The sequence below is a fragment of the Pezoporus flaviventris genome, unplaced genomic scaffold (genome assembly GCF_033815535.1).
Source record: "Pezoporus flaviventris isolate CSIRO_AGI_PZ_B2104156 unplaced genomic scaffold, CSIRO_AGI_Pfla_v1 ptg000066l, whole genome shotgun sequence".
Classification (NCBI taxonomy): Eukaryota; Metazoa; Chordata; class Aves; order Psittaciformes; family Psittacidae; genus Pezoporus; species Pezoporus flaviventris.
Window position 1 is genome coordinate 18,316,292 of NW_026892614.1, and position 21,062 is coordinate 18,337,353.

At 38.0% G+C, this 21,062-nt stretch overlaps 1 protein-coding gene across 3 annotated transcripts in view; it reads left to right on the plus strand.

Annotated features, from left to right (window-relative positions):
* PRKN (parkin RBR E3 ubiquitin protein ligase) overlaps positions 1–21,062 on the plus strand; it is a 740,903-nt gene that overhangs the window by 89,974 nt on the left and 629,867 nt on the right. The window contains exon 1 of one of the 3 annotated variants that reach the window (XM_061471413.1): positions 13,063–13,265. The exons of the other annotated variants lie outside the window; for them this stretch is intronic. Coding sequence (XP_061327397.1) covers positions 13,250–13,265 — 16 coding nt within the window. The 5' untranslated portion in view covers positions 13,063–13,249. Of the gene's footprint in view, positions 1–13,062; positions 13,266–21,062 lie in introns of those variants that run through there. 3 annotated transcript variants of the gene reach the window in all.

The following is a 21,062-nucleotide window of genomic DNA, read 5'->3' on the forward strand; positions in this document are numbered from 1 at the left end:
CTTACATTTCCAGCAGTATTGAGTAAATGACTGCTGCCCTTTGTGCTCAAGCATGGTGTGGAGAAAAACATTTCTTAATGGTTAAGTATTAAAGAGTTTTGGAACTTATTCTTGGCTGTGATGCTGACTTATGCCTTGTAGTTTAAGTAACTCTTCTGTGCTTCTGCAGCAGTAAAATGGCCAAACCTACAGATAATTAGTATTTGCAAAATCCTTTGGCATCATTTGTGATCTCAACAGAGAAATGTGTTGGAAAGTCTGTTGAAGCTATATTCAGTGTTTTTGGAAATCTGCCCTTTCAATTATATACCTAGACAATGTATGTCTTTGCATATCACACATGATTTTTGAATTGAAAGAGCTCTTAAAAATCTGATCCTAAATTGTTATTTAATATGTGCATTATACATGGAAGCAATACGGGTTGCTAGGTATATAAATAAGTCATGAAGGAAAAAACTGTATGTTTTGAGAAGCAGCATTTTAAGCATGCAATTCATAATGTATTGTAATGAATGCATACTATTTTTTTTATCCCACCAGGAAGTCTTTTCGTATAAAACCTTTTCCTTAAAAGGTGTGGGGAATGTGTGAATTTATTTTGCAAATAAAACTTCTAACAGCACTGAAAAGTATTTGAGTGCCAAACTGCTATTTGCTGGAAAACTCAGTGCAGAGTGTACAGAAATGAAAGATTGTAAAAAATTTACTTCCTAGAATAGTTGATGATGTGGAAATAGGAATAAGTTTTTTACTTTTTTCTTCTGCCCAGAAGCCAAGTGTTCTCTTATGTCAAAATGACAATTTGTACTTTATGTTATTTCACCTACTTTGCAACACTACTGAAAATTTGTTGTATTTCGCTGTGTTTAATTTCCCTGATTCTCAACTGGAGGTGTCTTTGTCTTTGAAAGACTTGTCTTGGATTTTTTTAATTTATTTTTTTTCATGATTCCTGAAATCGTAAAAGAGAGAATTTAGTTGATTGGCATTAACATGATTTCATCTTCTGACCTTGATAAATGTTTTGTTTAGTTTTGAGATGTCATCACCAAAAACTTGTGATGTTCTGAGTTTTTGTGTTTCCCATTGGCTTGAATTTCCACTTCACATTTCAGTGAATATCCTGCCAATTTTTTATGAAGCCCCTATTTATTCTGCAAATGGAACACTTGCAGAATCAGCCCTGATAGCTTTTCAGATTTCCTTTTAAAGTGCATAAAGCAAAGAAGATGATTTCATTTTTATCTTGATTTGCACCGAGACTTCAAGAGTGGAAAGACTGTGAGCAAGATCAGCAAATGCTTTGACGAATGATTTTCTCAGTCACTAGTCCTTAAATTTTTCAGATTTTCCCAATGAAGAGAATGGTAGCCATGCAGACACTATCATTGATACAAAATTAAACAAGAATTTTTACTTGATTTTTGTTTGCTCTTTGTCCTTATGGTAACAACACTTTGTAAGGAAAAAGGTACCTGCTTTGCGCAAAACGTCACTAACCTTTGGCATTTTTGATAATCAGATATCTGATAGCACCTTTTCACAGGGAAGTAGAATTTGTTGTTGTTGCTGGTATTTAAATTACATCCCTTTAGTATTCTTTAGGAGTTTGAGTAACAATAAGCTGCCTAAAAAGTGATTCTTTGCATTGTAATGGCAGCCATCTCAATAAAAATATAATGGCTCTGCCATATGGACTTCCTCAATGCAAATTAATTTAAGCAGACTTTTTAGAAGTTTGATAGAATAGGATCTGCTTGACAGTAATGCTATGAAATGCTGTGTAGTGTTGTTCCTTTATGCTAGTTAAAGGCTGTCTGCATTCTTTAAAGAGAAAATTGTTCCATTTCAGCATGAACTATAGAGCGGTTTTCATTCTGATTAACGAAGTGCAATTCTTACACCTCAGAAGAAATTCCATCATTACAAAATGAGGGATAAAAGTCAATGAACACAAGTAGTCAGATGAAGATATAAGGCAGATAAGAGACTGCATATTAATTTCACTATATTGATTCCATGGTATCCACAGTTTAGAAAGAATAAAAGAAACTGAAGAAAACACCAAGGAAGCAAGCAGAACTTATACAGTTTTTTTCAAAGACACATGTGGGACAAAAGAAACTGAATTAAAGTAGTCTAGGAGAGAACTGAGCATATAAAAACCTACAAAGTTAACTATTCGTCTTCTAAAGTCAAGCAGTAGCCTGAAGCTGAAAAATGAAAGTTTAGGTGAGTTATTAAGGAACATAATATATGAGTAGTAGAATAACCTACTGAAAGGAACGGTTCTACCACATAAATATAGGTACTTAAGAACAAGATGGAAAAAGTTAAGTATTTGACATATATTGCTGATCCAGGACCTGATCCAATGCTTATTGCGGTCATCATCTTTTCAGATACTGGATTAAATGTGCAGTGTATCACAGCACATAAAGTACTTAGTTTTACTTTGATTAGATAATACTTTCATAGGATTTTATTTATTTAATCTTACGCAATTCAGATGTAAAACAGAGATCCAGGCAAACATTGCTACACAGGTCAGCATAGGCTGGAGCCCTGTGAAAGTCAAATGCATTCAAATTAAATACCATCTGAGATGCTTACCTAATTTAGATCCCAATTTTGCCCACTTTAAAATTTCATCTCTAACTATCTCTGCTAACTGTCGTTCTGTAATATGTCAGATGTGTAGAAATATTTGGCATCCAGCATATCTTTAGTTATGTTGTGTTTAACAAGGATTCCTTTTCTAATTTTAATGTTACTCATAAACTGTAATTTGCACGATAAGACATTTGTAAATGGATATATAAGAATTAGTCATGGTGAAGTTTAAATCACATCAAAATCACCTTAATACATTAATTGCCAATGTATTAACTATTTTCATATTTTTCTATGCCTCATATAGTGCAAGGGGAGTTCACCAGAACTAATAGGTAGTTACCATATTTAATTACTATATTACCACACTTACTTGCCTTCCAATCCCCTGCAAAGCAAAGAAAGGTGCCATTTTGTCATATAATGATCTAGGATCAAACAGAAAAGCTAACGTGGAAATGGGATGAGGGTCATGTGTTCAGGATCATTCCGGAACAGCCTCATGTTTATATTATGTCTTCAGTTCTGCAAGTTGCTCTTCTGCCATGGTTGTGTCCTGTGCACACAGTGCAAGGAATAACTTGGGCCAAATTAATTCGTATTGTAAAGACTGAAATGTGCCATTTAGGTAAAAAGTTTTTTGCATCAGAATTGCCAACAGAAAAGACCATAACACTTGTCACTTTCCCAGAAACTTTGTTATACAGCTGGAAGTGCTTTGATGAGTGTAGCTGCACAAGAATTGCCTGAGGCCTGAGCCAATGGGTGTTATTTACCATATGTCAGCTGAAGTTATTGACTGCAGTGTAGACTTGAAACCACTACCAAAGATCTTACAGTTAACCTGGATAAGTTACAATGAAATGCACTTGCATTATCAGTCAAAACTAAGAGAATTTAAGAAGCTTTTTGTATAGTCTTTCAGTTCAGTGTTACTGTGTGATTGATAGCTGTGCCTGCCTTCTTGAAGAGGACTTCTAGGAATGTATGAGAATGAGGAAAGGGGAAAGAATCTGTGCTGATGTTAACTGTTGAAGTTCAGACACATCCACAGATCACATTGTGAAACCTGCTGTCAGATTACTTTATTAAGGTCTTCTGTTTACTGGCTTTGGTGTGGATTTTCTCTTTTGTAAGATAAAAAATATATGACAACTGTCTTGAGATTCAGAAGAGAAACAAATTGTTTTAGTTTTATCACGGCTGTGGCATCTCATGTTGTATTTTGTCCAGGAAGTCTTCACCATCCATTTGTACAAGTAGGCCTCTGCCCATCCAAGGGAATACATAATACCCACCTTCTGCTTGACTTTTTCCTCAGAAAGTAATGATTTAATGCTTTCTGATCCACACATCTTTCAGGTTTCTTTAAACTTCAGTTTGTTTTTTTTCATTTCTACTCTTCTTGTGAAAATAGCTTGAAAATCAAAGAACTCAAGAGTTACTAGAGGGAAGAAAGGGCAAAAATTATATTTGTTTCCCTAAGAAATCAAACTAAACATTTTTAAATGTGTTTAAATTATTCCTTTCATAGTCCTAGTGACTTATTTGCTTTTGCAGTCTGGATTTTCTAGTGAATATTGCTAATGCAAGGACAGCCATAGAAATGGCCAGTACTGGTTTTGTCATTTTTTCATCATGATTTATAAATTCTGCAAGAAAAAAAAACAGCTATTTTTTTATTGGAAGTGATCTGCCAATATATTAAATCTGCAACTCCAGACCAGCTCTGGCCCTGATTGTTCTACAAAGTGCCTAATTGTAGAGCAGTACTAGCACACGTTTGCATCATCTCTTCTGATTCAAGTCTAGTTTTAGTACCTTAAAACTTTGTGTGAACGAATGAAGCTCAGAAAATGTTGAAGAAGTTAAATACATTTCTCTGTATAAAATAATCAGCAGCTCTGTTCTGCTGTCAGTGATGTAGGCTTCTTTCTTTTATTTTTACTTTTCAACAACTTGGGGATGCAATTGGAAAATAGAATTCCTTGTGCAGGAAAGAAACACTTTCTTCTAGCAAGCTAAGGAAAAAAAGATTAATATAAAATAACATGGTCCATGTAAAGGTGAGCAGTCTGGTCACCTCCAGGTGCAGAATAGAGAGATGATCAATGTGAAAATAGAAGAACGTGAAAACCATTCTCTGGAAGATTTATGAATAGAAATGCTACCTACTCAATCAGGCAGCTACGTAGCAAACTGTAATGATTTGAGGGTTTTACAGTTTCCTTTCCAGATTTTAGAGGATTGTTTGCATAGTTGATATCTACCTTGACTTAAATAAGGGAATTTTTCTCAGAGTTCATAGATTTTGACGCATGCAGTGAGGGATAATGCTTAAGAGTGGTTTCCCCAGCAAGGAAGTTTGTGCTTTGTGAAGTCCAGACTTTGCTCTGTAGTCATTAGTAACTGTAAAGTGCTACAGACGATATGAAGTAAAAAAAAAAAAAAAAAAAAGGGAATTGGAAAAGAAAATATGTCAATTATACATTCAGAGAAGAAAAACATGTTCCGAGTTCCATGATCACTGATCTATATTAACTTATGTTAGCATGGTTGATGGGTTTGAATGGAAGAAGATTGTAGGACAAAGCTATTGGCTTTGTTAGAACTGATGAATTAGTTCAATTACTGCAGCTGGAATTCAAATAGAAAGCTCTTTTCTTCTGCTTCTAGGCTGGTAAATGGAAGAGTGAGGTAGTTGAAGCAAGATTAATTTCAAATACTGAATGGCAGCATGTGAAAAAGACACCCAAGTAATGTATTGGGGTCTCTTATATAGGGACCTTCATACTTGTTCCTTAATACTCTCAAACAATGCAGAAAGTTAAATTCTGCTTTCCTGGTACTCAACAGTTCCATGCTGCTGGGCATCTTATTTGATGTAAAGTCTTGCAAATCTTTTGATTTTAGTGGAATTTCTCTTCCTGTGTATAATCCTCTGGAGTATTTCTACTGACCTCACTGTTTTCTTTTATGACGGTACCCCAAACTCAGCTTTATGGAGAAGACAAGAGCTGTCAATACCACTGATAAGTAACTTTTAAGTTTTCTGTTGGAGAAGGTATTTTTGTTTCTTGGAAATATTTTAATTTTTTTTTTAGGAGGTAAATATTAATTTGTATTCTGAATGATAGCAAGAAGATTAATTTTGGCACTAATGGAACAGAGTTGGATATCATTAGCTGGAATCACGCACATAGTATGTACTCATTATGCCCATGATAAGTTCTTCCAAATGACTCCCTGAAGACTTGGCTGTATGGGAATATTATTTCAGATTAACTTTAATGCATTCAACTTGGTATTACCTGGCAACGGCTTGCATCTTTTTAAAAAGTGAGTTATTTTGTTCCCTGGTAAGTAATCTTAGGTACAGCATGCCTCCTATAGTGAGTTTGTGTCCTTAAGATTTCCTGGCAGTCCCCCAGATGTCTTGGTTTGCACCATGACTGGCATGTTTGTGTGTACTTACATGTATTGAGGAGAGCTTGACCAGATGTCACTTCATTCAAATGCTGGCAGTCATGCAAGTGTTCATTTTTCAGAACTAGGGAGTTTATATTTCTCTTATAACAACTGGGCCTTTAGTGATATCCTTTATTGATCACTACAAGCTTGAGGTGTAGATTATCTTTTTGAAAACAGCTGGTAAAATAGGAGGTACATTTTTACATCAAGAAAGGTCACTAGAATGTATAAGTCCAGAATACAAGGTAGTATACAAGGAAGAGCAGCTGTTCCTGAGCTGGAATAAATCATAACTCAGAGTGAAGCAATGTAATTATAACAAATGCTGATTTATTCATCTGCTAATGAATTAGCCTGCTGACATTTTTCTGTAGAACTTCCAAGTGGCATAGTTAAACATCCAGAGCATTAGTGAAAATGCATACTGTTGATGTGTAACTAAGAGTGAAACTAATTACAGCCAGCAACTAAGCACCACACAGCCTCTTACTCACTCTGCACCCCTAGTAGGTTGGGGAAGACAATCAGAAGACTAAAAGTGAGAAAACTCATGGGTTGAGATGAAGACAGTTTAATAAGTAAAGCAAAAGCTACCATATAAGCAAAATACAATCAGGAATTCATTCAGTGCTTCCCATCGGTTCAGCCATCTCCAGGAAAGCAGGACTCTATCACATGTGATGGTTACAAACGGCATCACTCAGGACACCCTCCCTTCCTTCTTCCTCCAGCTTCATATGCTGAGCATGACACCATATGGTGTGGGATACCCCTTTGGTCAGTTAGGGTCAGCTGTTCGGGCTGTGTCCTCTCCCGATTCCTTGTGCACCCCCAGGCTTCTCGCTGGTGTGGCAGAGCGAGAGGCAGAAAAAGCTTTGGCTTTGTGTGAGCACTGCTCAGCAGTAATGAAAACATCCTGGAATAATTGAAAACGCTGTTTTCAACACAAATACAAAACAGCTCCATACTAGCTACAATGAAGAAACAGCTCTATCCCAGCCAAAGCAAGCACTATTACCCAACTGCACTTGCTTTGGAAATCAAGCTGAAGGGACTGGCTGTGTGGCCAGGCACTGTGTAACCTATGAGGTTACTAAAACTGTGAAAATTATGCAAAAAAAACCCGCTGTTTAAATAGTCAGTGTGAAACCACAGTGAAGTAAAACTACATATTTTAAGTTGAAGGAGCTGGGAGGAAAAAGTCAATTGCATGGAGTTGCATAAGCAGTTTTGATAGCTGGGTTTCTCCTGACCCATTCAGTTGTAACTGAAATGGATAGGGAAACACCAAGTCAGGATGTCCCCTCTGACAAGTGAATGGTGGAACCACTGGGAATAGGGTATAATACACACAGGAAAAGGAATAATCTCCTTTGCTGGGACACTTTATATTGTGTGAGAACACAATAATCAATTATGTCAGCTGTAGAGGGCAAAATCTGCAGTGTGGGTGACAAAGCTCTGGATCAGGTTGCTCAGGGAGTTTGTGGAATCTCCATCTGTGGACAGAGCCCTGAGCAACCTGCTTGGACTTTGAAGTTTGCCCTGCTCTGAGGTGGGTATTTTACTTCATGACCCCTAGGAGTCACGTCCAAAATAACTTACTATATGGGTTGATTATTCTGTATTGCCAAGTTACCAAGCAGTTAGAAGAGGCTAGTTTTCTTTCATGGAACTGATTGAAAGGCAAATGGGACCATCTAAAAGGCCAAGTGGCCAGGGCTGGGGACATTGCATTTCCTGCTCATGGACAGATTAGGCGTGAGCAAGCAGAATAATAATATTACTGAAGAGGAAATCTATTCAGATGTTCTGCTGTCTTTAATTTCAGGGAGAAAAATATTTCTAACCCCCTGAATTTAGGAACTGAGTAGTTCCAAAAAAAATTTGTAAAGTCTCTAATATTTTTGTGCTCTGTAATTCATGGGACTGTATTATAATAAAATTCATGTGACTGTATTATAATACCAAACCAATTAGCATATCTGTATCTGCCATTCATAGGAAGTTTCCTTGCAGAGCTACTGACTTTCCCTGTTATCTGTGTGAGTTGAGGTTATACCTTGCAGTCTTTTGATCTAGGATTTTTATAATAGCTGTACTGAAGGTGAGAGTTATCAGAACAAGGAGAGAATTTATTATTTCTTTGTGGAAATTATGCATGGAAAGGTAGGAGTATGCCACTTTGTCCCTTATTTCAACGCAAACCAACAATGAAAAATCAGTGGCAGAATTACTGGTATTCTGGCTTTTAGAAAGGATTTGATTGATAAGTAGACACTTCTTTTTCTTCATGTTTTTTAGTTATTTTTTCCTAACAGTTGAAAAATTGTTTTTTTTTTTTTTTGTTTTGGTTTGTTTGGTTTTCCTTTTTTCATCTGGCTAGGAACAGCTCTTAGAGGTGCACTTGTCTGATTTACACCAATGAAATGGATAAAAATGGAATTTCCAGGAAGGGCAAAAAGGTCCTACCAAGTCAGTGCTTTAATAGTTATTAGTACTTGACAATTACAGTAACTATTTTAATTGTTAGAAATCTTGCTGATGACCATAGCAATACATTTCATTTCAGATATCGATATGGTGTTACATTACAACACTTAAAGGCTGATTGCCTGAAGTGAGTCAATGAGCAACTTAATCCTTAGTGATTACACTGTAAAAGAAATCCAAACTAACATTTCAACAGATGACTAGATATTTTAATAGTAAGCAAATTTAAAAACCAATGCTATTTCTTAAAGAATTTATTTTGATGTGTTTGGTCCCTTGAAACTGTTAGAAAGATTGAATTACCATAGCATACAAGAGACCTGATGAAATCATATAAATAATAGTTCCACATAAACTAAATTTCCTGCACATGGGGATGCAACGTTAGAATCATAACGAGTTATTTAACATCTGTGAACCATGACCTGATATTATAATTAAAGAGCTTATCTAGCCTGTAAATATAGCACGTGTAGCTGAGCACATGTATGCATCCTTAATTACATCATTTCCTGTGTGAATTACGTATCCTTAATTTTGTGGGGAAACCTCATCTCTAGGTTCAGGAAGGGCTCAGCTGATCTAAATATCCACTGGAATGCCCCAGGTGAATATCTACTGACCATATGCCCCAGGTGATTTAGGTAGAGGCAGAACCGGGGGAGCCAGATCAGTAATACAGGAAACTGCAGGTGGCTTCCTTAGTTTTCTTTAGAAATCTGTCAGTGGGAGAGTGCTCCTGGCTTGCAAGGGCAGAAGAAAGGGACCTTGCCAAGTACTTCAGACAGATGTTCATTCGCATTGTCTTAGAAAGCAGATGGCAGGCCTCAGCTTCTGCACATATATGTTCTACTATTGGCCTAGCATGTGAGACATACTTTTTTTAAGCCTGAGTGGTTTTAGAAGTTGCTCTGCACTTGATTTAATTACAGGATCAGCTTCAGTTGCATACTGTGAGAAACGTAGCTTGATTATTTATTTTTTTTTTTTAATCTGGAAAATGAAATTCCCTTAAAGAGAAAGGAGTTAGTGGTGATAGAGATAAGGCAGTCATAAGAGGAGAGTAATCACTCTGGGTCCTGAAATATATTAGAAAAAGTAGATGTTAAAGTGGAGAGCCATTTAAAATGCATAGATTTTAATACCAGGATTATTGGCGATCTTCAGGCTTGATCTATTGAGCAGAGGTCAGAGTGCTGCTTACTAGTTTCTGGTTTATACCCAAACCTTCTATCAGGACTGTAGCATTTCTTCAAGACAGTTGTCTGGTCATAATTTAAGGACTTCAAATCATGGATTATCCCTTGCGTACCCCAGGTAAATTATTTCAGGGGTTAGTTGTACTTAGCAGGAAAAAAAAAAAAAGTCTTTAGTCTCTATTCATTGACGATTGAGTAAATTTTAACCTCTTCATGGATGAAAAAAATGTAGATTGCAGTTTTGTTGTCTTTATATGTTGGAGTTTATTTCTAATTTTTAATCATTCAAACAGCTTTCTTTCCATTTGTTTTCAGTATCCTTTTTAAAGGAATAACGGCAAAAATAATGATGGCATTGCAGCATTGGTCTTCCTGATTTTGTATACCGCAGTTATAAAGTGGAAATAGAGGGAGTTATATTTACCTGCTTATATGTTCAAGATAGAAATATGAATTCCACACATTGACAGGCTGGCTTGAAACTGAACAGTTACAAAGAGCTACAGTTAGCTGAATGGTATTTTCCCTCCAGTTTCTTATGTTAGACTAAATGGCCCTGTAACAAAGAATCCTCCAGGGCATGATGATTCCTGATGTGAAGCCATCAGTTAACCAGTTATATATATTGTATAAAATTGTAATTCTCTTTTGAATATGTTAGATTATTAAGATAGATTTATGTAGGATAAATATGTTTTCATAATGGTTTGTTAAAAAATGGAAAGTGGAGTACCAGCTGGCAGTGCTTAACATTAGGTTCTCCTGTGCTTATTTTCAGGGTTTTGTATGGCAGTATCACTCATTTTAAATCTCTGTTCTGTTAAAGATGAACCATTCTTCCTAATGAATAAAATATATTAAGGCTCTCATATTATTACATTTTGTGCCTTTTTACCATTTCTGAGTCTCAGTAGAAAACTTATTTCATTCCTTTTTTTTGTCATAAATCTTCTTCAAAGTCTAGCATAAGATATCTTTAAGATGTATTATGCATCATCTTAGTAGTCAAGGCTGCAAAATAATGGGCCTAATTTTCCCTTTGCTCTGGTGCAAATCTCTTGAACTTCATAGTTTCACATTTTTGTACCTCTGTGAATTTTAATTAGTTTCAAGGTTTTGCAAAATAGCAATTATCATGCAGTTATTCCAGTATGAAATCTTTATTTAATGTTACTATTTTGTATCCATTTCTAGATACTCAGTTTTAACTTGGCTAGATGCTGTTTATGATGATGAAGGCTGCAGGGTCTGCGACGATGTCTCATTCAAAACAATGTCATTTGCACTATGAAATAATGATCAGACACTAATTTTGCACCACTTGTGGGGCATCAACCTTAATAACTTGTAGCAGAGTTGGATCAATTTCTTCTCGGCTTCATCTGAAGACTGCTCAGACCATAAAAGGCTGATGAATTTATCCTCCAGAATACTAAACTGTCTGTCTTCTTCATGGAAACTCGTGTTTCCCACATTGGTTTTAGGGACCTGGAATCGAGATGTGCAATTGAGAGGATGAATCCCTTTATCAATAAAAATAATAGTATGAAAAGGCTCAGAGAACACATTTATCTGCTTTTTTAAAAAATTTCCTCTTATGATAAGAAAGTTCACACCATAGATCACTTTTAAGTGGCTTTAATCGACCAGTCCACCTAATACCCTTTTTCCTCCAGCATTGGAAAGGTAAATTATCCATAAAATAATGAATATCAGAGGAAAAGCTTGGGTATGAAGGGCAATCTAGCTTTTTTTTTCTGTTCTCCTTGAAATTAGTTACAGGTCAAAGCGGGAAAATGGTTATATATTAATGTGATCACATCTGAAATTTTATTGGATATCTTCTGAGTGTGTTGTCCCATGATATTTCTGGCTTTTCTCATAAAAAAATGACACTGATACATCTCAAAAGCATCAACATAAAGGTTATGTCCGTGGAATCAGCATGGGTTTTATTTACACCAGATTTGTCCAACTCTGTTCTGATTTCTCTTTTTATACTCAATGTAGAAAGAAGCTATATAAATAAAAACTTCAGAGTAGACCAAAGATGCACTTCTAAGTAATTGGATGTTGCATTAAAATGTCCCTGGGTTTCTTTTTTAGTGGTGCTTCTGCTTAGAATTGAGCCAATCTGTCTTCATATTTCCTCTTCTCTACCGTTATAATTGATCTGGCAGTTCGCCACACTTAGCCCCAGACAGTAATCACTTGGCATAGAGGATATTCTGCCTCCCTAATTTGATTGACAGAATAAATCCTGGTTTTAAACTGCTGTCATGTGGTTTTTATCAGTAAATAACACACATTTTACTATGGCATGTGTACATTGAGATAGACAGCTATGTCTTTTTAATGTGCCTACCCAGCAGCAAAGGAGGAGTCATGAAAAGCAATCATATTTTCATCAACTCTGCTGTAAGAACACAAACCTTGAAAGTGATTCTTAGGAAAAAAAAAAAAACCTAAAGCTTGAAGACATCTGTTAAGTTTTCTTTTAGAGGAAGTCATATGTGTGTTATACAGTCTAACAAGTTGAGGAAAATGGGCTTTACACATAAAGTTTATTTCCCTATATAAAACATTGCAGAATTTATTTATTTTTTAATATTCTGTGTTATAATGCAGATACAATAGCTGAAAAACATTACTCGTTTTGGGAAACATAGCTGTGCATGTATAAATCATTTCTCTATTAGTAGCAGTAAAGCTAACATTGTACTTTGTTCGAGTTACACCCAGTTGTAGTTTGCCTGGGAGAGGACAAACTGTTTTCAGTTATGTTCAGAGAAATGATTGTTTGGTAATGAATAATCTGCTATCAATAAACAACAAAGTCACCACTGCCACCAAACATTATGCTAAGTGGAATCACTGTACGAACAAAAATTCTTCTAGAAGCTCAAACTGAACCTCATCAACATTGTTTGCGAATTAGTACTGCAAAAAAATCAAAGAAGGGCAAAGTAGTTCTGACACGATTGCATGTGAAACCATCTTATAAGCATCAATTTTGTTTAAAACAGAAATATTTCATTGCAGTAGTAGAAATAAGTATATTCTGGAAAGCAGGGTGACACTAAAATGCGTACATTTTTCAGTGAATGTGAAAGACTTGGGTTTGCCAGGAATAAAATATGAAATTAATCGCATTCTCCAGGGCGTTTAAAAGAGGACGTCTTCTAAATGTACTGGAGTCAGAACTGACTGAATTTATTGGGTTTTTGTTACAGTGCCTTAAACCTTGTTTTCCATTTGAGCTATAGTTTTCAACCTAAATGACACATTAGAATTCAACCTTAAATTTACAGCATGTTTATCAAGGAAGGCTGAGGCCAAAACTTTATTAAAAGTGGTTTCTTTGAATTGCAGACTTGCAGGCTGATCGTTCTCTGATGGTTCTGTCTTCTGTACTCACACATGAGAGCCTAATAGTACAGGGGTTCTGTTGGATGTGTCTGCTGTGAGGCATGACCCATCTCAGAGGTATTTTAGACATTCAGGCAGATTGCCATAACAATTCTGAATATCTGGGGGCATAATATGCTGTTTCTTTATTGAATGAAGAACTTCTGTAAAAAGCTGGACTGTGGGAAATAGGAGGGGGAGGAAAGCAAGACATTCATGATGATTGTATTGCTAAGAAATTGAGATGGTGATTTTTTTTCCTGTTGTTTTTTTTTCTTCATGTGTTTTTTGGTTGGTTGATTTTTAAATGAAAAGAATAAAAGGTTGCCTTATCTGAGCTTGGAAATTATGCATGTTTAGATATTGTAGGTTACTTTGTGAATAATGAATGAGAAGTTCGTATAATTATTGAATAAGGGTAGAGAGGAGTGAGCCATAGATATTTTCAAAACTTTGAGATAGAGAAGCAGTTTCCAAGTCTAAGGCTGGGTATTACTTGCATTACTCTAGAGTCCATGTCTTCAATCTTAAAGTCATTAAAAATAAGACATCTGTTTTTGGTGGACAAGTGCACAAGGGCAAGTCTAATACTAACAGAAACACTATTAGCTTTTTTGCTTTACTCATGTTCAGGTTTTCTTCCATTAAAGTATTGTCACTTTGCACTCTGAGACAAGTCTGTGTTATGCATTACGATCAATTAACTGCATAATTTCTTCTTGTGGAGCATCCCAGTGTTCAGATACTGGTGTGTGTCACCTGAGCCGTCAAATGTACTTGATGTGTGTCTTGGTCTCTGAAAATCCTGCTGAAGTTACCAGTGAGCAAAGGAGAATAAAATCAGAATCTCCAGTACAAGGCAGGATTCCCTAACTTCAGGAGGTCTCTAATGGGATAATTTTCTCAGCATTACCAAACTATTAGATAAATATCAGCTTCCCTTTACAGAGATAAAGCGGGAGATACCTGTGTTTAGCCAGATCTTCTCCAGTAATTATGAAATTAAGCTTTAGTCTGAGACTAATCGAGTAGTATTTTCCCTTATTATCTTCTACACTTCTCACAGGTAGGGTGACGTGGGTTGGAAACGTATACGACTGCACATATTTTTTTTATTTTATTTTTTATTTATTTATTTATTCATAAGAGGGCTGGCGCTAACACCAGAAAGTAATCAATTACATTCCCTTACTTAAAACCAGAATCAGTAATACCTAATCATCAAAACTGCCTGTAGATATAAATTTGAAAGCTGGAGCTTTGATCCAAACCGAGATGTACCATTTGTTAGATTGTGTATAATTTGAGTATATAGAAAACTAACTAAATTCAAACACCTTGTTTGGTATAAAGAAGGCAGGAGACTTTCAGTCTATTTTTATAGCTTTATGCTTGTAGAATTCAGATTTCTAATAAACCCAAGAATAATTGAATTTCTGGAAGTGTCAGATCTCCCAACTATTAGTTAGTAGTGATTTTGTAAAATACTACCTTATATTTTTTTGAGTTTTAGATCATTACAGGGGATAGATATAATGATGATATGTGTGGTCAGGCAAATGTCAGAGCTGTACAGTCATTTTATCACAAAGAAAAGCATTGCTTCCATAGCAGCAGTGAGTACTAATGCCAGTTCTGAAGTCCTTTGGGAAAGCTGTGTATTCAATAATTCTTCTATTCTTTTTTAATAATAGCTTTAAATTACTAAAATAAATACATCAAAAGAATACCAGTAAAAAATAACTCTTAATGTGTTTATTTCTCATTTGATCACAGTTGATGACAAGTATTACTGCTTACTTTGTATACTGATAGTAACCATCTATATGGTGCTTTTAGTAGTACTGCTTTTAGTAGTATTTTGAAATAGCATTTCAAAAAAAAGCCATAAAATAATTATTCTCTCAATTTGTAATTATAAAGCTAAAATATTTTAGTTTTACTCAGAAACAATTCCTGTCTGGTTTTGATTGAAACTATTTGAGTTTATTTCTCAGGTGTATGTAATTTTATTTTAAAGAAAAACAGTGAGTAAGACAAATAGATTTGTTAATCAGTTCAAGGTTTGTCATCATTTATCAAATCCTTTATATTTAATCTAAGAAATGGTATTACTCTGAGAAAATAGCATTTCAAAAGTTGCAAGGTTATTTTTCAGGCATTCAGCTCAGATGATAGCTGAGAGCATCATAATGTGAGATTCTTATTGACTGTCTTCTGTGTGGATGATCGTATTTACTATACTATGGAAAAAAATGATGATGTTACACATTATTGTATGTCTTTCTTTGCCCCGAAGAAACACATAATTTCTAGCAAAAATTACAAAAAGATTTCAGAAGCTTTTTAGCTAGAGCTGTTCCTCTTGTATCACAGCAAATGTGTTTTACATTATAAATTATTATAGCAAGTCATATTTCTACTTTCTTTTTTTTTTTTTTAATTTGTGTCTGATGTCATAACCTGTAAAGGAAAGCAGACTACAGAAAGCATCTATGCATTTTTTTTTAACCCAGCAATTTACAGGAAAAAGAGTTTACCTCTTCCAAGGTGATTTACAAAAAGAATCAAAATTCTTTAATCAAAATAAGCCTTTATTTTAAAACCTGGATAAAAGAAATCTAGTTTGTTTAGTAGAGGTTAGCTCGCATGTTTTAGCTTCTTATACTGAGGTACAATTAGGACACAAATAATTGACAGTAAAGACAGAAATGTCCTTTGGTATTGATAATACAGCTTTGCAGGATATGAAACCAAAAGCACATTGACTTAACTGTATTAAAATTGGATGCTGGAGAGGGACTCCTCATCAGTGTCTGTAGTGATAGGACAACAGGTGATGGGTTTAAACTTAAACAGGGAAAGTTCAGGTCAGGTGTAAGAAAGTTCTTTACTGTGAGGGTGGTGAGGCCCTGGAACAGGTTGCCGAAAGAATTGGTGAATGCTTCATCCCTGGTAGTGTTCAAGGCCAGGTTGGATGGAGTCTTGGATGACATGGTCTAGAGTGAGGTGTCCCTGCCCCTGGCAGGGGGTTAGGAACTAGGTGATCTTAAGGTCCTTTCTAACCCTAACAATTCTATGATTCTATGAGAATGCTGCTTTTATAAACGGCAGGATTGAATGAGTAGCATACTCTTATTACAAGAATATCAGTACCAGAGTATGTTTCTAAATATATTTCATAGGTAGGTTAGAAGCATGTCAATACATGCAATAAATATCTTTGACCAGAAAATGGTATTTAGCTTGTGGAAGTTTGGGAACTGATGCTGACAATACAATCTTCTGTCTTGTTTAAAGTGAGGCTATGACTCTGTCTAGAGAACAGCATACTATAGATTACATTTCCATCTCCCTCAAACCTGAAGAAAATGTCCTTTATCAGGAAATTAACTAAATACCGCAAAACAAATATGTTCTTTGCATTCTAATTCTTAAAAGAGCTATTAATAAGATCCAAAAATAGTATTTATTTTTACTTTTTTTTTTTTTTTTGGTAAAATCTCTTGTGTATAATAACCCATAAATGACATGTCTGATGTCCTCACTAGAGGTGAAAAGTCTGTGGGTTTGGAGAAACTGTAAACTCCTGAAAATATATGGAAATATATATTGAATGATTCTGTATTTTTAAATAACATCCCTGTCCTGGGTTCAGCAGTAGCAGTCATCAAGCTGTCAACGTGCCATCAAGCTGTCAAGGGGTGGAACCCATCTTTATTTCTGGAGTGACAGGAGGATCCCAAGAGCTGACTGTGCTGGAGGCTGAAATCAGCCTGACTGGGAGGGAATGGCAAAAGCACCCTATTGTGACTGGTCCAGAGGCTCCATGCATCCTCATCATAGACTACCTCAAGAGAGGGTACTTCAAAGACCCAAAAAGGTACCGATGGGCTTTTGGTATTGCTGCTTTGGAGACTGAGGAAATTGAGCAGCTGTCCACCTTGCCTGGTCTCTCAGAAGATCCTTCTGTTGTGGGGTTGCTGAAAGTCAAAGAACAGCAAGTGCCAATTGTGACCACAACAGTGCACCAGCGTCAATATCGCACCAACCGAAACTCCCTGATTCCCATCCATCAGCTGGTCCATAGACTGGAGAGTCAGGGAGTGATCAGCAGGACCCGCTCACCCTTCAATAGCCCCATATGGCCAGTGCGAAAGTCTAATGGAGAATGGAGACTAACAGTAGACTATCGTGGCCTGAATGAAGTCACACCACCATTGAGTGCTGCCGTACCGGACATGCTAGAACTTCAGTATGAACTAGAGTCAAAGGCAGCCAAGTGGTATGCCACGATTGATATTGCCAATGCATTTTTCTCAATTCCTTTGGCAGCAGAGTGCAGGCCACAGTTTGCTTTTACTTGGAGGGGTGTCCAGTTCACTTGGAACCGACTGCCCCAGGGGTGGAAACACAGCCCTACCATTTGCCATGGACTGATCCAGACTGCACTGGAACAGGGGCAAGCTCCAGAACACCTGCAATACATTGATGACATTATTGTGTGGGGTGATACAGCAGAAGAAGTCTTTGAGAAAGGGAGGAAAATAATCCAAATCCTGCTGAAAGCCGGTTTTGCCATAAAACGGGGTAAGGTCAAGGGACCTGCACAGGATATTCAATTTTTGGGAATAAAATGGCAAGATGGACGTAGACAGATCCCCATAGATGTGATCAACAAGATAACAGCAATGTCTCCACCAACTAGTAAGAAAGAAACGCAAGCTTTCTTGGGTGCTGTGGGGTTCTGGAGAATGCACATCCCAAATTACAGTTCGATTGTAAGCCCTCTGTATCATGTGACCCAGAAGAAGGATGATTTTAAATGGGGCCCTGAGCAACAAAAAGCCTTTGAGCAAATTAAACGTGAGATAATTCACGCAGCAGCCCTTGGACCAGTCCGGACCGGACCAGATGTAAAAAATGTACTGTACACTGCAGCTGGGGAGAACGGTCCTACCTGGAGCCTCTGGCAGAAAGCTCCAGGGGAGACTCGAGGTCGACCCCTCGGCTTTTGGATTTGGGGATACAAAGGATCTGAGGCCACACAACGAACTCGAACAGGAAATCTCAATTGTCCAGGCGTTCTAGAAGTCATCATGGACTGGCCAGAGGGCAAAGATTTTGGCATGTCACCAGAGGAGGAGGTGATGCGTGCTGAAGAGGCCCCACCATATAATAAACTGTCAGAAAGTGAAAAACAGTATGCCTTGTTTACTGATGGGTCCTGCCGTATTGTGGGAAAGCATCGGAGATGGAAGGCAGCTGTATGGAGTCCTGGACGACAAGTTGCAGAAACTGCTGACGGAGAGGGTGAATCGAGTCAGTTTGCCAAGGTGAAAGCCATCCAGCTGGCCCTGGACATTGCTGAACGAGAAAAGTGGCCAGTACTTTATCTCTATACTGACTCATGGATAGTGGCAAATGCCCTGTGGGGGTGGTTGAAGCAATGGAAGCAGAGCAACTGGCAATGCAGAGGTAAACCCATCTGGGCTGCTGCACTGTGGAAGGATATTGCTGCCCGGGTGCAGAACCTGGTGGTGAAGGTACGTCATGTAGATGCCCATGTACCCAAGAGTCGGGCCACTGAGGAGCACCAGAACAACCAACAAGTGGATAAAGCGGCTAAGATTGAAGTGGCTCAGATGGACTTAGATTGGCAACATAAAGGTGAATTATTTTTGGCGCGGTGGGCCCATGACACTTCAGGCCATCAGGGCAGAGATGCAACATATAGATGAGCCCGTGACCGAGGGGTGGACTTAACAATGGACACTATTGCCCAGGTTATTCATGAGTGTGAAACGTGTGCTGCAATTAAACAAGCCAAGCGGTTAAAGCCTCTCTGGTATGGAGGACGATGGTTGAAGTATAAATATGGGGAGGCCTGGCAGATTGACTATATCACACTGCCACCAACCCGCCAAGGCAAGCGCCATGTGCTTACCATGGTGGAAGCAACCACCGGGTGGCTGGAAACAGAAGCTGTGCCCCATGCCACTGCCCGGAACACCATCCTGGGCCTTGAGAAACAGATTTTGTGGCGACACGGCACCCCAGAGAGAATTGAGTCGGACAATGGGACTCATTTCTGGAATAACCTTATAGACATTTGGGCCAAAGAGCATGGCATTGAGTGGGTATATCACATCCCCTACCATGCACCAGCCTCTGGGAAAATCGAACGGTACAATGGGCTGTTAAAAACTACACTGAGAGCAATGGGTGGGGGACCTTTCAAGCATTGGGATACACACTTACCAAAGGCCACCTGGCTGGTCAACACCAGAGGATCTGCCAACAGGGCTGGCCCAGCCCAGTCAGAGCTTTTACATATTGTAGAGGGGGACAAAGTCTGATATATACCTCAAGGGGATTTGATTTTAGGGGAAAACAGCCAATGAACTTATTTGTATGCTGTTGCCTACTGTGTAATACTTTTATAGCCCACCAACTAGATGTCTCCAGGTCACCAGCGACTAGCCCTGACTTCCCTCCAACCATCATCTCAACAGAGAATGAATTTTGATAGACCCGGATGAGTTCCGCAGTAAAGGAACGACCAGCATCAGCAGGCAGCAATCCAATACTGCGCACAGCCTTTCCTGCCCTGAAAGATTGTTACAAGAGATGGAACCTGACATCATGGACTGAATGGACTTGGCAGCATTATAGGGATTGGTCCATGCACTAAGAAAATGATCTCTTTCTCTTGGTCTGTGTGTATATGGATGTATATATGTGGGAGAGCGATGGTGTATTGAAAATGTGGGATCTGAGCATGACGTGAATGGTATGGAATAAGGGGTGGATAATGTCCTGCGTTCAGCAGTAGCAGTCATGTTTCTCCTTTGTGGTAGCTGGTGCAGTGCTTCCGGGTGGGACTCGTTTCTTGGCCAGTGGTATTGTATTCTCTTCCTTTGTTATTTTCTCTTATCATTGTTGTTGTTGGTAGTAGCAGTGGTGATTTGTGTTGTACATTGGTTTCTGGACTGTTCTTGTCTCAACCCATGGGAGTTGCACTCTTTCGATCCTCCTCCCCGTTTCTCCGGGAGCGGGGAAGGAGAGAGCCTTGGGTTGGGGGCGGCCCTCGATTGTTCTCAGCCTGGCAGCACTCACTGGGAGTGAGTGAACAAGCTGTCTGGCTAGGGTTTAAACCACGACAATCCCTGTAGATTTTTCTTGCGATCTAGTAGGTTTTGAAGTTGTAGCTGTCGGAACTGTGTACAAGGAAATGGCTCTATCACTTGTCCTGTTCCTTAACTGTTCTACAGAAGGATTAAATATGGGGGGGCGGGAATCTCATGGGTGTCTACGGATGCATGAAATATGAGACCTCTCATGATAAAACCACTTCTTAGCAGAGGCTGCCATATGCGTTTGCAATAAAGATGAGGCGTTTTCCCTGTCTTTACTCAAACTTGCCTGTACATTCAAAGCTGCTGAGCTGATAGTTTCTTCATTTAATGTGGTTTGACTATAAAGCCATTTGAAACAACCAGAGGAGCAGATGGTGGGACTTCTGTTACAAAAGTTGGGTCAGTAATCCTGGCTGTTCGTGCCATCTGCACATAAGGAAGGGAGGTGGGAGTGACCGGGGACACTGAATGTCATTAACAAAACCCTTCAGTTTTCAAAGGGCCAGACAGCTTATCATAAACCCCCCATAGCTAGTGAAATAAAAATAAAATGAAAAAAGGTTGAGGGTAGAGGTGGGAAGACAAGTGAAAGTGGGGTTGGTTGAGTGTCCCACATAGCCACGGCAATGGCAGAGCTGAGTCCAGGACAACACACCTCTGAGGGCACATGGACATAGAGGGACCTCTCACAGCTGTCTCATGCAGCTGGTCTTTCTGTGTCTGGTCTTTCCGTGTT